The sequence below is a fragment of the Hibiscus syriacus genome, unplaced genomic scaffold (assembly GCF_006381635.1).
Source record: "Hibiscus syriacus cultivar Baekdansim isolate YM2019G1 unplaced genomic scaffold, ASM638163v2 tig00000778_pilon, whole genome shotgun sequence".
In the NCBI taxonomy this organism is placed as follows: domain Eukaryota; kingdom Viridiplantae; phylum Streptophyta; class Magnoliopsida; order Malvales; family Malvaceae; genus Hibiscus; species Hibiscus syriacus.
The window spans coordinates 1,947,696-1,967,418 of NW_024061825.1; the positions used below are offsets into that span (position 1 = coordinate 1,947,696).

The 19,723-nt window shown below is 34.6% G+C and overlaps 2 protein-coding genes and 1 pseudogene across 2 annotated transcripts; 1 reads left to right on the forward strand and 2 right to left on the reverse strand.

Moving 5' to 3' along the window:
• Window positions 1-2,446: 2,446 nt before the first annotated feature.
• Window positions 2,447-3,308, reverse strand: LOC120219461 (transcription factor MYB108-like). Its single transcript, XM_039216287.1, is given in 1 exon segment — window positions 2,447-3,308. A coding segment is annotated over 1 exon segment (798 nt). The 5' UTR covers window positions 3,277-3,308; the 3' UTR covers window positions 2,447-2,478.
• Window positions 3,309-11,169: 7,861 nt separating this feature from the next.
• Window positions 11,170-16,670, forward strand: LOC120114963 (annotated as a pseudogene).
• LOC120114952 (30S ribosomal protein S1, chloroplastic-like) lies at window positions 16,213-19,672 on the reverse strand. Its single transcript, XM_039135719.1, has 8 exons — window positions 19,297-19,672; window positions 18,037-18,312; window positions 17,801-17,881; window positions 17,335-17,616; window positions 17,136-17,246; window positions 16,970-17,056; window positions 16,751-16,885; window positions 16,213-16,227 (listed from the first exon to the last, which is right to left on the reverse strand). The coding sequence occupies exons 1-7, from the start codon at window positions 19,585-19,587 to the stop codon at window positions 16,778-16,780; spliced, it is 1,236 nt and encodes a 411-aa protein (XP_038991650.1). The 5' UTR covers window positions 19,588-19,672; the 3' UTR covers window positions 16,213-16,227; window positions 16,751-16,777.
• Window positions 19,673-19,723: the final 51 nt, after the last annotated feature.

Consider the following 19,723-nt stretch of genomic DNA (forward strand, 5'->3'; position numbering starts at 1 on the left):
AAGTGGCGTCAGCGATAAAAAGAATGTTGTTTTCCCAGAGGTCATTGGTTCGAACAACTACATATGAAGCGAGTGTGTGTCGTTAACTGATCAAGAAAATTTTGAATAAATATTATCATATAATCACCATAGATTATTAAAAAAAATTGTACGAATACAAAATATTGTCCCAAACTTCTTAGTCAACTTTAATTTGGTTCTTATTTCAAGACCGGTTAATAAATATGGGCACTAACTTGTTAGTTGATTGAATCTTAATTCAATTGACATCATTATTATTATAGCGTTTAGAATGTTGTAAGTTCTTATGGACTTAACCGAATAATGTCCTTCAATTGTACCACAAAATCAATTAAGTCCCTATTTTTTTTGTCATAGATTAAATGAGTCCTTATTTGAGAAATCATGGATCAAATGACGATGATCAACAACCGTTGGTGAGGGGAGATTTTATTGGATTATGAGGTTGAGATAATCTTTAGGTTGTTTAAGAATGTGAAAAATAATAAACAATAATATTTTATGTTCAAATTGATATTTTATATAAACTTTAAGGATTAAATTAGAAATTAATGTTTTTTTGTTAATATGTCTCGTCATTAATGATAAGAGATTAACAACTCAATGATCAAATTAAATTAATAATAAAATATATTTAATAAGTTGAAATAATTTTTTTAAGTTAATATATTTTTAAATGAAAATAAAAATTAGTCACATTTTTAATAAATTAAAATAAATTATATATTTTTAAATGAATATAAAAATAAAACATTTTTAAATTAAGTTAATAATAAAATATATTTAATAAGTTGAAATAAAAATATTTTAAATTAATATATATAATTATATTATATATAATTTGGATCACGGGTACCCGATTCATAATTCTTTTTTTAAAATTATATTATTTTTAAAACAATTATATAAAAATTCCAAAATTTAAAATTTAGAATTTAAAAGTCTATAATATATATAATCCACACATAAAGTTTAAAAATTCAAATTACATAATTGAAATAAAATTTATTAAAATTTAGAATAAAGAAATATAATTAAATTTCAAATGTTTTGAAGTTAAAATAAACATTTTAAAAAATAATTTAGAGCGTTAATGTGAAATAATTTAAGAAATCAAGAATTCAGAACGTTATGGTGTCAAAATTTAAAACATTAGGACTTTAGAATGTTAGAGTGAAATAATTTGAGAATTATGAATAAAAATTTAATATAAAATAAAAATGAAAAATAAAAAGTATATAATTAATCGGGTACCGGGTCGGAGGGTACCCGGTTAACCAATATTTTATGACCCATGCTCGACCAAAAAACCCGACCGAGTACCCGACCCAAAAAACCGGGTATTTTTATTATAAATACTGATATTTTTTAACTGGGTCAGCGGGTAAACGGGTCAGGTATTTTTGAACAACCTTACTGGCATGACATGTGGCATTGTTCAATTGGAGGATTAAATTTATTTTAATTTATTAAAAGTATGACTAAATTGAGAGAATATATAAATAATAGGGACTAAATGTGTGATTATATCAAAAATATTTAACTCCCATCAGTTAACTCGGTGACCAAAACTTAATTAAATAAAAACGTAAGTAACCATATCTTAATTAAATAAAAATAAAAATGACCATATCTTATGTTTTTTTGAAATCAGTGATCAAAATGGACAAAACACAAAGATAAGTCATCATCCATGTAGTTAACCCTTTATAGTACAAAAGTTTGTATTCACAGACGAGGATGGTTCTATAACCGGCTATATATTTTTTTTCATTGAAAAAAGTTAATCCAATAATAAATCCTCAAACTATATTCTTTATTTTAAATTGGTTCTCAAATATTTTAACGTTCTACTTTCACCTCCAAACTATGACTCATTCTAAATTAGTCATTAAACTTTTAAATAATATAATTTCACCCCCCACTATGGCTTTCATTATAAATTGGATTATTTTATGTTCAAGCGGGACTATATTTGAATTACACCCTAAACCACGTAATACCATAGTTATCACCGCCAAACGAGAAGCACATAAATCACAAACAAAACTACACGAAGATTTGAAATTTTCAAGAGTACGATAACACCTCTAGTGTCTCAGTGATCTATCACGAGGTTATCGATTTAAATCTATTAAGATCAACATATGGAAGGACAAAATTACGACAATAGAGGGATTAAGTCAAAAATTTCAATATGATAGAGGAACTAAAACCAAAATAAGACCAATATCCATGACTGGAATTAAAATGAATAATTGAAAACAAAGGTCTCAAATTACAGATTTCCCCAATAAAAGAAGAAGAGACAAAAGTATCAAAATACAAACTAAACTCATCCACCAGTAGACAAATTCTACAATCTACATCTAGAATTCTAAGGATATTATTCTATTGCCCCCTTAAGTTTCTATACAGTTGAATTTAACCCCAAATTCTATAAAGAGGTATTTTTTTTCACATGTTGAAGTTGAACTGTTGCTGTAAGAACAAAAAATCATCAGCATTCAACAAATTGTCCGAAAGATCACCACCATCCAACATGGGCTGATGATTGTTGGTCGGAAAATCGATGCCGACATCGCCATGGTTGTTGTTGCTGTTGTAATATTTTTCCGATAGATCGGAGTAATCGACTTGGCTGCCGTATTGGAAACTATAACCAGGATTAGGGTTGTTATTAACGTGAAAGCCGTTGTTGTAACAATTGGTTAAATCCGAAACAGGCGAAACTTGTGCCTCGAACGAGTTCGACGATGATGCCACAGTACTTGAATTCTCCGGGGTCACTTGCGCCGTATATTCATCGCAGATAACCCCTCGTCGAGAGAACATCTGCGACGCAGAGTTAGTGGTCGCGGTAGCTACGGAGGCGGCTTGAATTCTTTCGACTAACCGAGGCATCCATAGGTAACGCATGGTGTCCTTGAATTGCTTGCTGCTGACATCGCATTTGAGTTGCTTAGCATGTTTCTGGACACGAGTTCTCCAGTAGTTCTTGATCTCGTTGTCGGTTCTTCCCGGAAAATGCTGTGCGATTTTCGACCATCTGCAGCAACAACATCATCAACAACAACAACAAAAACCTCTGTAAATTGTCTGAAAATAAACATCATCATCAACATGACAAAAACCTCTGTAATTGATGAGCTTGAAGTCTTCTTCAACAGTCCAAGGACCAAGAACCAAATCCATTTGATCTTCTTCACTGCTTTGAACCTTTCTCATGCGACCCCTTGCTTTAAAATCTTCCATTTGAGGACACAAAATGGATCAAATCTTCTTTTTCTTTTGTCTTTTGGTTTTGATTATAAGAGATGATTGGGGTGCTTTTATAGATGGAGTTTGGATTGAAAATGGTGGAAAGATGGTAATTAAGCCTTTTTTAGAGAGAGAGAGAGAGAAGCACAGCCGCAATAGAACTTAACTGTGAGTTTAAATATACTAGCGGTCATTGAATTATTCTGCAATTATTATTTTGTCCATTGAACTTTCAAATGTTGCAAACTAATGATTAAATTTGGTCAATTTGCTACAAAATGGTAATTTCTATGTTATAATGATTCTAAAATTTTCATGACAATTTTTTTAATAATTTGATAAAATTTAATGAGTATTTTGTAACAGTTAGATAAACCTAAATAAAATTTTATAATAGTTCAATAAATCTAATGAAAATTTTATACTTTTTAAAATTTTAATAACTAAAATGATCATTTGAACATAGTCCAATGACTTCTAATATGCTCTGGCCTAAATTTAATCAAGAGGTTAACTTACTTTTAGTGACTAAACTTGACAATATTTTCAAATTGGCCCCTAAAATTTATTTGTCCGCAATAGACGTGAACTTGAATCTTCTACTATTTGTAGTCATTTTGATGACGTAACATAATCTCTAAACGTTAGCTTTAGATTAATGTGGATCCAAAAATAAAATCCGGGGCTAAATTGAGAAAAAATGTTAAGTTGAGGGACTAAAAGTTATTTTTTCCTATAATTAATTAAAGCTTGGTTGTAGGGATAAGCATAGGTCAGGTCAGATCAGATTTTTGGTCTACTAGAACACGATTCAAGCATTCTACCCCTCCGCTAATCACTTGACTTGACCCAAGTTTAGGGATGCTCCATGTCTCCACCCAACCCTTTTTTTGGGGTAAAAATAAACACCCGAAATCGATTCAATTTGAAACAATTATATATAAGATAAAATAAAGACCTAATTGAAAGAAAATATATAAATATGTATTTTTTTGTAATTATCCATGAATATATAAGGGATACTTTTCTCGAGCGAAGTCTGGTCAATAATTTTTCACTTTAAATTAAACTCACCCGACATTATACTTAAAAAATAAAACTAAACCTATTTAAAAAAAAACTTAATCTTATAGGATCGAATTGGAACCCGTTGAATCCGAGTCTATGCCCATCCCTAGTTAACATTATATTATATATGGTTTGAAAAGAGCAAGAAAGGCATTAAAAGTTAGACACTTTTGACTCCACCTTCTATTAAAGCTTAATTCACTTAATTCACTTAATTCACTAGTCCTCCTCCACCATATGGGAAAATCTAAAATTGTGCCTATCTAGGATTGTAATTATGTAAAATATTTTATGGACAAATTGCAGTTCAAATACTCCATTCCGATTTAAAAAAAGGGGTTAATTACACAGGAGGTCTCCAAATTATGACTCACATTCCATATAAGTTCCTAAGCTTTAAATTTTATACCAGTCTTCAAACTATAACTTTCATTTTAAGTTGGTCTTTAAACTTTAAAATATTATTATTAACTCTCAAACTCTCAAATATCATTCTATTTTGATCATTATGTTAACGTGCCCTTTACTGGTTTTCGAATGTCAGAGAAATTAAACATGTAACCTTGTAAAAATATTTAATCTATTTTTGAAGGTCTTGAAAATCTTTTAAAAAATCACATGTTCAATATATTAAATGGAGTGAAGACTAAAAAATTACGATAATTATCCAAACACACTACAAATGTACAATTATACCTAAATTTAGGAATTAGAGAATATGAACCCTATTGGAAATAGTAACTACAAAAACAAAGTCGTTAGCACTGACTGGGAATATAAATAAATAAAATAAATCGTAACAATAAACTGTGTCGTGGTAATCCACTGCTTTAGAAGCTAATTCGGCCTGATGAATGTAATCGCAACAAGGGGAATGCCCCTTGAGGTTAACACGGTTCTCTAAAAACTCAAGAGTGAAAATTGTGCTGTGATTTCTCAAGTGTGAAAACTCTAAGAGATTGGAGTTGACAAAAGGTGGTATTGCTCTTCACCGCTTATAATTTCATAAGAAATAAACTTTGAAGAATAGTTTGTAGGAAGAGAGAAAAACTTTGAAAGCATAGAGGAGAATGTTTGTTGAGATGATTTGAAAATGCCACAAAGGTTCTGTATTTATAAGTGCATTCTCCAGACAAGAAACATAAACAAAGACATGAGTTACAAGATTGATGTATTGGCTGTAATATTACAACAATAAATATGTGCATAACTGGCTGTAACATCTGGAAATTAAAGAACTGTCAGCTACTAACTTAAATGAAAAATAGTTTAGGTTCATAGTTAAAATGCACAGGAGAAACCAGTTGTAATAGCCTTTAAATTGCAACAATAAATTCTAGAAATTCTGCCATGCCAATTACGATAAAATATATGTTTCAAACTTTTTTTTTCACACTTGAGAAATGTGTCTATAAATACAGTATCATAAATTTCATTTTAGTTTTCTTGAAAATATTTTTCCTTAAAGAAATTCTTACGAATTTTCTCCAAAAAGAGAATACAATTGCGGTACGTGTCAAAGACACATAGTTAACACAACCCAAGCCGAGCTGAGCCTGAGCCAACCTGATTTGGACGATGATAGTGGTGGCACACACATGCAAAGGAGTTATCTAGCCACATTCAATTTGAAGGGGAAAGGGTGTCCCTTTAAATACCTTCCCAAAGGTATATTTATATCCAATGTGAGATAAAGCTTTTTTTTTTAGTTTCTAAAGTATTACTAACATCCCTTACTAATGCGTAAGAAATATCTTTTTTAGAATTTTTTTTAGATACGTGAAGAGCAATAGCGAGACTAATCGCTTAAGCACTAGTGGACGTACCTTGAACTTGTGCATAGTGACAATAAGTAACTCTTCTCTTAACTAAGTGAACAAGTCTTGAACTTGTTAAGGTATGAGTGAACTCATGACACACAACTAACCTCATTCATCCACCAAAGTCCGCGACAAATAAACAATAATACGATACAATACAAGCAATGCAATGCAATGCAATGCAATGCAGTGCAATGCAGTGCAATGCAATGCAGTGCAATGCAATGCAATGCAATGCAATGCAATGCAATGCAATGCAATACAATACAATATATATAGCCTACATATCCTCATGATTCTAGTAAGTGTAGAAAAATAGTCCAATGTTTTCATAGAAGATGTCTAATCCTTCTCCCTTACCTAGGTTACTTCATCAAATTTATCTCAACATAAACCACCCGAATAAGAGCTATGAAATAATTTAGAGCTTTTACAACAACTCATCCTTAAATTAAATAAGGTGAATTTCTTCAAGTTCATTTAAAATAAACTTCTCAAACTCTGAGATAAGAAATCGTTAAGAATAAACAACTCAACCTCTTTAAACATTGAAATCAACAAGTTCTTCTCAAAGTCTTGGGATTGAATTCATTAAGAGTTTATTTAAAAACTCATCCTTTCTAACGGTAAGTTCATTTGATTCTTCGCGATATAATCACCACTCATCACTAGGTAATGAACTTTATTAAAAGTAGATATTCAACCAAAATTGATAAATTCATCAAGTCTTTCTCACTAAGACCATCCAAATCATGGGTTATGAATTTATTAAGAGCATAACAACTCAACCTTGTGCATGTACATTATTCGTCATAGAGATAGGAGATTATGTACACTATGAGTCTTTCCATGGTTTCGTTTGCCACATTGAACTTAGATAACTAAGTTGGGTGTCCACCATGAATTCCTCAACCAACAGGCTTTAGACCCATCCCCCTCAATGAGTCTTAAACCAATTTTTGACTTAACCCTTTGGCTAGCGGATCAGCAAGGTTCCTCTCCGACTTCACATACTATAAAGAGAGTACTTCATTCCTTATTAGATGTCTTATCGATTCATATCTTATACGAATGTATATTTTCTTACCATTGTAAGCTTAGCTATGCTCTACACATATCGCAGGTTGAGAATCACACAATAAGGACACTAGAGGAGTCGATTTTCCCCATAAAGGAATTTCTATTAATAAATTCTTAAGCCATTCGACTTCTTACCCAACTAGGTCGAGAGTAATGAATTCTGACTCCATCGCAGAATGAACAATGCACGTTTGCTTTGCAGATTTCCACGAGATCGCTGCTCCGTCTAGTGTAAAGACGTACCCACTCGTTGAGCTTACTTCATCATCATCGGTAACTTAGTTAGCATCACACTAACCCTATAAGATTGCAGGATAGCCAATAAACTCAAGTTTTCAATCCATTGTACCTCTAAGGTATTTCAGTAAGCATAAGCAATGTCTGGCCGAGTATAGTTCATTAAGAATATAAGGTTGTAACAGCTGGAAATTAAAGAGTTGTCAGCTACGAACTTAGATGAAAAACAGTCTAGGTTCATAGTCAAAATGCACAGGAGAAACCAGCTATAATAGTTGTTAAATTACATTAATAAAATTCTAAAAATTCTGCCATGCCAATTCATATAAAATATTTGTTTCATACTTCTGTTTTCACACTTGAGAAAATGTGTATATAAATACAATATCAAAAATTTCATTTTAATTTTCTCAAAAATATTTTCCTTAAAGTTCAACACGTAATTACCACAACCATGACCCAACTTGACCCAGTCGGATAACGACAACGCGCATGGGAGTTATCTAGCCACATTTAATTTAAAAGGAAAATGGTGTCCCTTTAAATACCTTCCCAAAGGTATATTTCTATCCAATGTAGGATAAAGCTTTTTTTTTTAGTTTCTAAAGCATTACTAACAAATCCATCTAGTGATCTCAGTGGTTTAAAGGATTGTTGTTCTCCCTATAAGTTTTAGGTTTGAGCAGTTGCATATGCAGAGTGTGTGTGCGTTGTCAATGATTAAGAAAGATTATGAACAAATGCTACCTTATAATCACTGCAGACTATTAAAAAAATAAAGAATATAATTAAGGCTCTCTAATTACATTAAATCTAACTCAATTTACAAATTATAATGATTGTCCAAATACACCGCAACTATATAATTACAACTCAATCCGATTATATGATAAGCGTTCAAAAACATCCTAAAATGAATAAAAAGTAAACAAAAATGCCACAATATCATTAAGTTAGAAGAATGGATATAGACTAGATGATTTCTCAAGTGTGAAAAGGGTTTTTTCTTTTACAAAATATAGAAAAAAGAAAGTAGAGGTTCTAACTTCTAGAGAGATTCTAAGAGCTGTGAAATTTAATTATAATTAAATAAATTTGATATTATTTAATTGTTTCTAGTTGCTTAATCCCCCGTTAGGGAACTTGACGGGAAAAAGCATAATACAAAATGGAACAAATTCATTGCCCTTGGACACATTGCCCTTTAAATTCCACCTAATAACCTTTCTTATGGGATATTTGCAATACAAGAATATTGCATTATGAATAGGGTTAATCATGAAATAAGTGCTCAATCTATAGAGCTTTTTACGATAGGTGTTTAAATTATTTTTTAAATGATTCTGGTTTTAACGTTACAAACGTTATCACTTTAGGTGTCCGGATCATCAACGACTTAATTTCCTCCGTTAAGTAACACGTGTTACAATATATTGATTTTAAATTTTTTATTTAAAATTAAAAATAGAATTATATTTTTAAAAAACACACATAAAATTTTGAAATAACCCCAAAACTTTGAAAATCTTCATTTCAACCCCAAACCCACAACAACCACCATCCTTTGCAGTCGACGAAGTTTCACCTGACCTTATCTCCACTAGTGACCAAAAACCCTTCAAAATCGTGACCGATCGATACCCAATGATAACTAAGATGCATTCATATAATATATAATATTCTGATTTTTTTCTCTCTTAATATTCTTCGCAATCTGAAGCGTCTTTGACCCAAACTTTAGGTCCCTATAAACAACAATTTATTTGACTAGCTTAGGCATGGATTTATATTATTATTATTTTTCACAAATGAAGTATTAAATTTAGGTATAAAAATTCTATCATGGTCTGACCAAAGGAACAATTTTTTAAAGTACAGGGACCTCTGATGTGTTTTTCTGATGTACAGGGTCACTAACGATGTTGTTTCTGTTTTGACAGTTGCACATATTTTTTGACAATTAGGTCACTAAACTTTTAATTTGATTTTAATCAAACCACTGACTGTTAAATATTAACAGAATTACTGACGTGATAAATAAACAAATTTGTATAATAATATATTTGGTACTCATCATTTCTAATCAATATAATAACAATCAATAGTTAATAAACATCAAACGTGTTATTGTAAAAATGTGCTTAACTACCGCGTTAGTAATTTCATTAACAATTAATGGTATAGTAACTTGATTGAAATCAAATAGAAAATTTAAAGGCCTAATTGATAAATTTTATAATTTAGTTACTTCCATGATAATTTACCCCATAATTTAATTAAGATATATTTTACCATTATCATATAAACTCTCTTGATGATTGATGAGAAGAGGATGACGATAAGAGTAGATGTAAAAGTGACGATGATAAAGATGATGAAGTTGACATTCGAAAATGGAGGTGAAACCCTACATTATGTATATATAGAAAAAGGGTTGAAGATGGTGATGTTTTTAACCAACAATCAGTTGATCTAGTGGGATGAAGCATTAGGTCCCTTAAGTAAGGTCAGAAGTTCGAATCCTGACGTATAAGAATGGAGAAAACTGGGTTGGGAGAGTCTCTCTCGCCTCTGCAGTACCCGATCTGGATTAGTCGGTCAGTAGATCAGATACTAGTGATTAATTAAAAAAAATATGGTGATGCTTAAGGCATGGATTGAGGTTTTTCAAGAGACATGTAAGAAAGGAGAGAAAATAAACTCCCAAAGCATCCAAGTCCAGGTTCAATGGCACTTCACTTTCATCAACTCCATGGGAAACGACATGCATTTTCCACTTCTCTTCAACACTTATCCTAATATATATACCTCTTATGTCAAATGTATGTCATTTTGAGGATTCCATTTAAAATATATATATTTTTAATAATTCCTTGCGATTATAAGGTAGTATATATTTATAATTTTTTTTAGTTTACCCTATAATTTAATTAACATAGTTGCTCAAACTCGAGACTTCTAGAGAGAACAATATTCTCTTTTATCACTGAAGTTGCTTGATGAGTTCTTCAGATAAAAAAATTATACTTGAAATATGAGTAGGGACGAAATCAAGATCAAACAATGAGGGATATACACTCTATTTTTGTCCCAAAACAAAATGTTAGAGGTCAAAATGTTCCAAAAAAATAAGGATCAAAGTGACTATGACTATTTAATCAAACATTAGGGATATTTGTTGATATTATGCCTTAAAATTTTAGGGTAAACTATGCATTTAGTACATAAACTATCATTTTGGTCCGTTTTAGTATCTAAACTTGCAATTTTTTTAAAATCATATATAATGTTTAGTTTTTATTTCATTTTAGAACCTGTCGTTAAAACTTAACAAATTTAGTACCTAAACTATTAATTTTGGTCCATTTTAGTACCTAAACTTTCAATTATTTTCAAAACTTAACGTTAAATGAATGGGGTACTAAAATAAAACAAAAACTAAAATTTAGGTATGGTTTTAAAAAACTAAAAATTTAAGTATTAAAACGAACCAAAACTAATAGTTTAGATACTAAATATATAATTTTAAACCATAACTTGAAGAGCCCAATCATATTGGGTTTAAAAGTCTCAATATATAGGCTCTAGCAAAGCGTCGTCGAGAAAACCCAACTCCAAGCCCACGCTGAGTTTCACAGCAACACCATAATCACCTCTCCTGCGCTCGAACGTACCCCAAAACTAAACCGAGCGAGCGACGAAAAAGAAAAAGAGAGTAGCAAAAATGGTGAAGGTGAGCCTTAACACCGCCGATGTCGCCGCCGAAGTCAAATGCTTGCGACTGTTGATCGGCATGCGTTGTTCAAACGTCTACGATCTCACTCCTAAGGTTTTTTTTTCATTTCTTAAATCCCTTTCCCCTCTCTTCAGTTCATCAGGAGTCTCCATTTTGTTTTTAAATATAAAATCTGATGATTAATGCTTATGGATTTACGCTTGTAGACGTATATATTCAATCTGATGAATAGCAGCGGCGTTACAGAGTCGGGAGAGAGCGAGAAAGTACTCTTGTTAATGGAGAGCGGCGTACGTTTACATACAACTGCTTATGTTCGGTCTGTTTTTTTTATGTTTTCTTGTTTATTATAATATAAAATTTCATTTTGATTGTTTTAAATTTACACTACGAATCGGTGCTAAATGTTTATAGGGATAAGAGCAATACTCCTTCTGGCTTTACTCTCAAATTAAGAAAGCATATTAGAACTAGAAGGCTTGAAGATGTCCGGCAGCTCGGTTATGACAGGGTATCTTTTATTAGCTTGCTTTGATTTTTGTTTCTTTTTTTGGTCTCAATTTTAGGAGATTTTGTTTGCAGATAATCCTTTTTCAATTCGGCTTAGGCGCAAATGCTCACTATGTGATATTGGAATTGTACGCCCAAGGAAACATTATCCTCACCGATTCTGAATTCATGGTTTTGACTCTTCTTCGTTCCCATAGGTAGCTGTTGTTCTCATCCTCTTTAAATTCAGCAATTTGGAATTGTACGCCCAAGGAAACATTATCCTCAGCAATTTGGAAATGCAGTAAGAATATTGGACTTGGTGATGTTTATTTTTGTGTGGCAATTTATTCCTTTTTGAAAATTTGTGGTTTGATCTTTGGATGTTTTCTAGTTTGTAAATTAAGGCAATTAGTTTGACAAAGGAATTGTACACATTCATTCATGGCAGGGATGATGATAAGGGTGTTGCAATCATGTCTCGCCACCTATACCCTACTGAGATATGTCGGCATTTTGAACGAACCACCATCTCGAAGCTGCATACGGTCCTCACTTCTTCTGGTGAAACTGATGAGAATGAAGCTACTAAGGGTATTGAAGATGAAAATAATTCGCTTGATACAGCTAAAGGAAATGAAAAAGGAAAGAAGGCTAGTCAAAAGGGTGGTAAAAAAGGTGGGAAACCTTCTGAGTCAAACAAAAGTGTCAGTGATAATACTCGTGCCAAACAGGCTACGTTGAAGAATGTTCTTGGTGAGGCATTGGGTTACGGTCCTGCACTCGCTGAACATATCATTTTAGATGCTGGCTTGGCTTCAAACACGAAAGTAACTAAAGATAACAAGTTAGATGATGATAAGATTCAAGCTTTGGCCCAAGCTGTTGAAAATTTTGAGGATTGGCTGCAAGATGATATTTCTGGTGAGAAGGTTCCTGAAGGATACATTTTAATGCAGAAAAGGAATTCAGGAAAGGATGGCCACCCCTCTGAAGGAACTACTGGCCAGGTTGCACTTGTATTATTAAGTATTACTAGTTATCAAATTTGCTGTAGGACCGAGTTGATAATTGATCCTTCAAATAATTGACTGAAGCTATTGTATTGATTGAACTCCCTGATTCATGTGTGTTCTTGCTAATTGTTCTCTGGTTATTTTCTGCAGATGTATGATGAATGCTGCCCTATTCTATTGAATCAGTTCAACTCAAGAGAGTATGTGAATTTTGAAACGTTTGATGCAGCTTTGGATGAGTTCTACAGCAAAATTGAGAGCCAAAGGGCCGAGCAACAGCAAAAGACCAAGGAAAGCGCAGCCAGTCAGAAATTAAACAAAATTCGCTTGGATCAGGTTTGTGATATGATTTCTACATGTTGTTTCTTTATAATCTTGATAGCATGGCTATCTTTATGCTGATTATCAAGGGCATGTCAATATTTTATTGTCATGTTAATGCAGGTCATGTTTTGCTGCAGGAAAACCGTGTTCATCTGCTGAAGAAAGAAGTTGGTAATTGTGTCAGAATGGAAGAACTGATAGAGTACAACCTAGAAGATTTGGATGCTGCCATATTAGCTGTTCGTGTAGCTCTTGCAAAGGGTATGAGTTGGGAAGATCTTGCTCGTATGGTAAAGGAAGAGAAGAAATCTGGAAATCCTGTGGCTGGCCTAATCAACTAGCTGCACCTTGAAAGGAATTGCATGACATTGCTGCTGAGCAACAATCTTGATGAAGTGGATGATGATGAAAAGACACTCCCAGCGGATAAGGTGCTATTTCAGTTTAAATTTAGATTTCCCTTGCCAGTGCTTCATCTCTATGCTTACACATTTCTATAACGCTTATTTATGCTTTTATTAATTTCGATGCACATATTGATCTGCTTCTGAAGTAATCTGCTTCTATTACCTGACTTTGCCGAATATTGGCAATTTTCAGTAGTTCTTGCAGCATATATTTGTAAGTTAATTTGAATAACTTCGACGAGTTGAGGAACATAGAAAAAATTACTGCATTGTCCAAATCATATCTTGTTCAGTTTGATTAAATTGAAGTCTTAGATATTGAACTCTGATGTTTTTATTCTCTTATTCATAAATACCTGCATTCTCACCATTAGTTTTCCCTCCTATGTGGGTGTTCTCTTCATCTACATAAACTCATGCATGTATAAACAGGAACTGATGTAACACCCACAAACTGCACCCTAATTATCTGGTTGCTATTGATGTTTCTCACTTTGAAAAGGTTGAAGTTGATTTGGCACTTTCAGCTCATGCCAATGCTCGATGGTGGTACGGGATGAAGAAAAAACAAGAGAGCAAACAGGAGAAGACTATTGTAGCTCACGAGAAGGCTTTTAAAGCAGCTGAGAGAAAGACTCGTCTGCAGCTTTCACTGGTTGCTGTAACTGTTATTATTCCTGTTTCCAGCTTGACACACAACTCAAGTTTTATTGGTGGAGAAATATAATAAAATATATATGTATTAAAAGGATATAGGTTTTGGTTCTGCTCCAACTCTGACAAACTTCAAATTGGCTCCGTGGTTGTATGATTGAGATCATTATTTAATTGTCCCTTGTTTAGCTTGCTGAGTGCATCATTAATGAATTGCAGGAAATAACTGTCGCAACAATTACACACATGCGCAAAGTTCATTGGTTTGAGAAATTTAATTGGTTCATCAGCAGTGAAAATTATTTAGTTATTAGTGGACGTGATGCTCAACAGAATGAGATGATTGTGAAGAGATATATGTCAAAAGGGGATCTGTAAGTATTTTTTTTAAAGGTTTACTTCTGTTCACTCTTTACTTCCAAGCTATTGCATTTTGAATTTCTCATGGATGTTCTTCGTCTGAATTGCTATGCAATAGAGTTCACCATGAAAATCAATACTTCTAGTTTGGATTGGGGAAGAATTTCATTAAAAGTAACTCAAGTGGAGAACATGAGTTGAGGAAGAGTTTTTAACTGAAATCTGCTTTTTCTTTATTGACAAATAACAATTTTTTTATTGTTTCAGTATTTCTTTAGTTTCTAGTTTAAAAACATGGTTTATAATATTATTTTGATAGTTACTTGCTTAATGAAACAGGTACGTTCATGCGGATTTGCATGGGGCTTCTAGTACAGTAATCAAGAATCACAGGCCCGAGCAGCCAGTACAACCTCTCACGTTAAACCAAGCAGGATGTTTCACCGTAAATAATCTTCCTTGCTCCTTAGTTAATACACTTTATTTTCCAGGAAGAACAAAGTACAATACAAGCAGCTCATATTTTGTTTTCTTTTTCATGAAATAGGTTTGTCATAGCCAGGCATGGGATTCAAAGATTGTTACCAGTGCTTGGTGGGTTTATCCCCATCAGGTCAGTAAAACTGCTCCTACAGGGGAATATCTTACTGTCGGGAGTTTCATGATACGCGGGAAGAAGAATTTTCTACCTCCACATCCTCTTATAATGGGATTTGGATTATTGTTTCGCTTGATGTGCCTGAAGTAGCAGCTGAGAACGATACTGGTTCTAATGATGTCCATAATGCAACCGTATCTGACCTTGTAGACAGTACTGTTGCTTCTGTAAGTCCCCAACTTGAGGAGCTCCTTGACCATGCCCTAGTTCTTGGATCTGCTAATCTCTCAAGTAAATCTTCGGTTCTGGAAACATCCCAAAATAATTTGGCCGAAGAAGATAACCATGAGGAGAAGAATGCTACAATTAAGGAGAAGCCTCATATTTCAAAAGCAGAAAGAAGAAAGCTCAAGAAAGGAACAGGCAGTACTGCTGCCAATGCCAACACTGAGAAGGGCAATGAGAAGACAAAAGAGAATGTTAATGCTGTTAATGTAACTGGAAATAACTCAAAACCAGGTGGTGGAAAAATAAGCCGTGGGCAGAGAGGCAAACTCAAGAAAATAAAGGAGAAATATGCTGACCAGGATGAGGAAGAGAGGAGCATTCGGATGGCGTTGCTGGCTGTTAGTACCCCAACATGATTATTTCTTACGTACTTAGAAAAATATCTATAAATGTTGTGGACTTCCCTCTCTCTCTGTGGAGTCGTGCCTCACCGATAATTTTGTGAATTGCAGTCTTCTGGGAAAGCTAACAAAAATGAAGGGTCCGACGATGGGAAAACTACTACCAGCAATAACCAGAAAGCCAACGCTAGCGGTATGCACTTTCCAGAAGTATTGATACCAAATTATATGTTCCGAGTCTCTAGCAATTTGAAGTAGAGAATCCTCCGTTATGGAGCATAAAATCCTGTTTATAAATTTTCAGGCCCTCAAGATGCCCCTAAAATATGTTATAAATGTAAAAAGGTAGGCCACCTATCCCGGGATTGTCCTGAACATCCTGATGCCACCTCGCATCATGCAACTGGAGTTGAAGATGATCGCGGTTCAGGTTTGGATGATACGAATGAGTTGGACCGAGTGGCCAAGGAGGAAGACGATGTCAACGAGATCGGTGAAGAAGACAAAGGGAGATTAAATGATGTGGATTACTTGACAGGGAATCCTCTTCCCAATGACATTCTTGTATGCCGTGCCTGTCTGCGGTCCATATAGTGCAGTTCAATCATACAAGTACCGCGTGAAGATAGTTCCCGGAGCAGCGAAGAAAGGAAAAGGTTTTTAAAGTTCTCTACTTCACGTCGAAATTAAATCGTCGTCGATTGTAACTGTTGGTTTTCTGATGTACAGCTGCAAAGACTGCCATGAATCTGTTCAGCCACATGGGGGAAGCAATTAGCAGAGAGAAGGAATTGATGAAAGCATGCACGGATCCCGAGCTTGTGGCGGCTATCGTCGGCAATGTGAAGATCACGGAAGCCAGTCTTACTCAACGGAAGCAGAAGAAAAGCAAGAAGAGCAGCAACAAGGGAGACAGCTAAACAATCTGATCGCAAGCTGTAATAAAGTCCCAAAAACAAACATAATAATAATAACATCGAATGGTTAAAAGCTCAAAGCTATGTTGTACAGCTGAATTATGTCATTTGGTTGCAAGAACGCATTTGGATCGACTTAAACAAAGCAAATCCAAATAAATTAAGAATCTTCATCTGCTGCAGGAACATCACTTAGGTCTAAACCTTCTGCTGGCAGGTCTGAGGTAAGGGGACCTAATATCCCATCCGGGCTCAGAGTTAACCCACTCTGCAACATTCCATCACCGAGTTAACACAAGTATACTAATCGAACACCATTGTTTCTACAATCACCGTCTAACTAAAACCGTACCTCGGGTTGGAATCTCAGCATGTCTGCACGAGCCATAGCTTCTGCTTGAGCGATTCTCTGCCTGAACGTCTGAGCCATCTCTTCAGCCTGTTGGAAAAAAAGAATGACCAAATTTGCAGTTATGCTCCGATCACTCCGACCAACAAAGAAGGGGTTCGAGATCTACCTTCTCAAAAACAAGAGTTGGATTGCGAATCATGTCTCCTGGGGTAGGCTCGAGTTTCTTCGTTGAAAGACTTACTCGTCCCCTTTCACGGTCATGGCTCAATATCATGACCTACACCGTTTTTTACACGGTTTTTAGAATATAGTTATAAGAAAGCAGGATTTTATTGCCAAGAATTTAGTGTTGTAACATGAGTCACCTTTAGAGTGTCACCGGGTTGAAGAACGGTAGCAATATCCGAAACACGATCATGACTGATTTGACTGACATGAAGAAGGCCGTTAATTCCGCCAATGTCGATGAATGCACCGTATGGTTTCAGGCTCTGAACAGTTCCAAGCACTACCGATCCGATTCCGAGCTGTGCTTGGCTGTCAGCCATGGCCTTGCGGTTACTGAAGACAAGTCTGGACTGATCCTCGTCGACCTCAACAAACTTCAAAGGGAGCTCCTTATCTAAAAGCTCTTCTGCAGTGGATTTCTGATGAGACAAAAGAATCAGTCTACAATGAAAGATTCATAACACTAAACTATTGGCACCATACAACATTTTGTATACAAAATAGCAGAGCTAACCTACTAGTGCAAAATTTTGATCTCAAAGCAAATTCGGTAAAGCGAAATACAGCATACAGAAACGAAACAGTTGGGTTCTCATAACTAACCGATGATATCTGCGAGAAAGGGACAAATCCCCGAAGACCCTCCACCAATGCCACTACTCCACCCTTGTTTGCACCAACAACCTATTTCGTATGTAAAATTAGTCAAAGAGCAGTTCGAGAAAATGCTTGAACAAGTATGAAATGCTTGAACAAGTATGAAATTGTCGGGAAGCTCTAGACTTATAAGAGTTTCAATATCATTACTAAATCGGGATACAATTGTCAGAAATACGCACCTTTCCCTTCACGACGACATCCTCAGCTTGAAGTTGTCTGCATCTTTCCCAGGCAAGCTCATATTGAATGGACCTTAAGCTCAAGATTAAGCTATCGTCGGCCTCGTTTTCACCTATAATCATAAATTCCTCCCTCAAACCAGGAAATATACCAGCTTCTTCTACATGTTTGATTCTGTGAATGCTGGCCTCTTGGACCGGCAGATATGCAGAAGACTTTGCGGTAATATCAACCAATGCCCCATTGGCTTCTGTGGCGAAAACCGTTCCTTTAACCTGAAAACATATACATTTTCTTTATCCATAATACAAAACCTCAAGCACAACACAAGTAAAACTGTAGAAGTTCAATCAATCTTCTTCACAACTAAAGACAAAACTAACTCAAAAGCCCACCAAACCTCACCCTGAAACATAATTCACATAAAACACCTCATTTGAGCTCATGCATTAACAAAAATCTCAGTCACAAACCGGCCAAATCCATCGGATCATATTTTGAGAGCATAATCCAAAATTGTCCTCTCAGTACTCATTGATCCTTCAAGGGTTTGTCACCCTCTGGTGTATCTCTATGAAGTTAAATCCGGAACATAGCACACAAATGAGTACTAGTTTGTGTCCAGGACTCGTACCGGTGGAAGCACCGCCTCTAAGGGTGGCAAAACATTAAGGATCCAAGCGTATCTAAAGAGGATGATTTTGGATTATATATTCGCAACATGCAATCTCAACCTTACTTATCCTTACTATCCCAATCGACATTACTCATCTTCAGCTCACCATTCTCCACAAAAACCACCGGTTCAGGCTCTCTGCCCAAACCAGAAGGGGTGAACCTAGGGCTGTATTAAGCCGAATAGAATACTGATCTCGACTCAACTCAAAAAATATAAAGTTGAGTCGACTCAACCTGAACTTAAAGTTTTCAATTTCGAATCAAACTCGATATAAAAATTTGAAGCTCTCGAAAGCACGAGAGCTTAAACTTTTTAAGCTGACTCGAAATAAAAAATTGAAGCTCAACTCAACTTGAAAAAACTTGAACTCAAAACATTATTTAATTATCTCGATTTAAGCTCAAACTCGAGTTAACAACCCTATCATTACCATCAACAACATTGAATGATAATTTTCAAATGATTGGTCAGTAAAATAAATACCCAATTCACACAACCCTCTAGTAATTCTTAATCCAGGCTAATACAGATAAATTCTGAAAGTTCGAATTAAACGAAAGAACCAAATAAAAAGAAAAACCTTGGTTCCAAGCTCAGAATCAAAGTCATATTTTTCAAGAGCATTTTGGAAATCTTCAAGAGTGAAAGGAACGCCTTCCATAGGAGCAGTCCGACAGCGTTCGTAGGCATCCTCGAACATCTTCTTGAGTTCGAGCCTGTCTTTGGTCTGTGCATTTGAGACAGCGACGGCTGAAACTACCGGAGAAGAAAAAGCGCCCACTTTCTGGGTTTTCTTTGGATTCACCGAGAAGCGAGATGAGGAGAGTGAGGAACATCTTAGACCTGTGAATTGTTGAGCCAAAGACGCCATTTTTAGGGTCGTCTTCGTTTACTGTTTCTCGGATTTCTCGACTGATGAAATGATAAATAGATAGATAAGGACATAAGGTGAAGAAGAGTGAGTCAGACGTGGCCATTTTGGATGTAAATAATGAAAAAAAAATGGT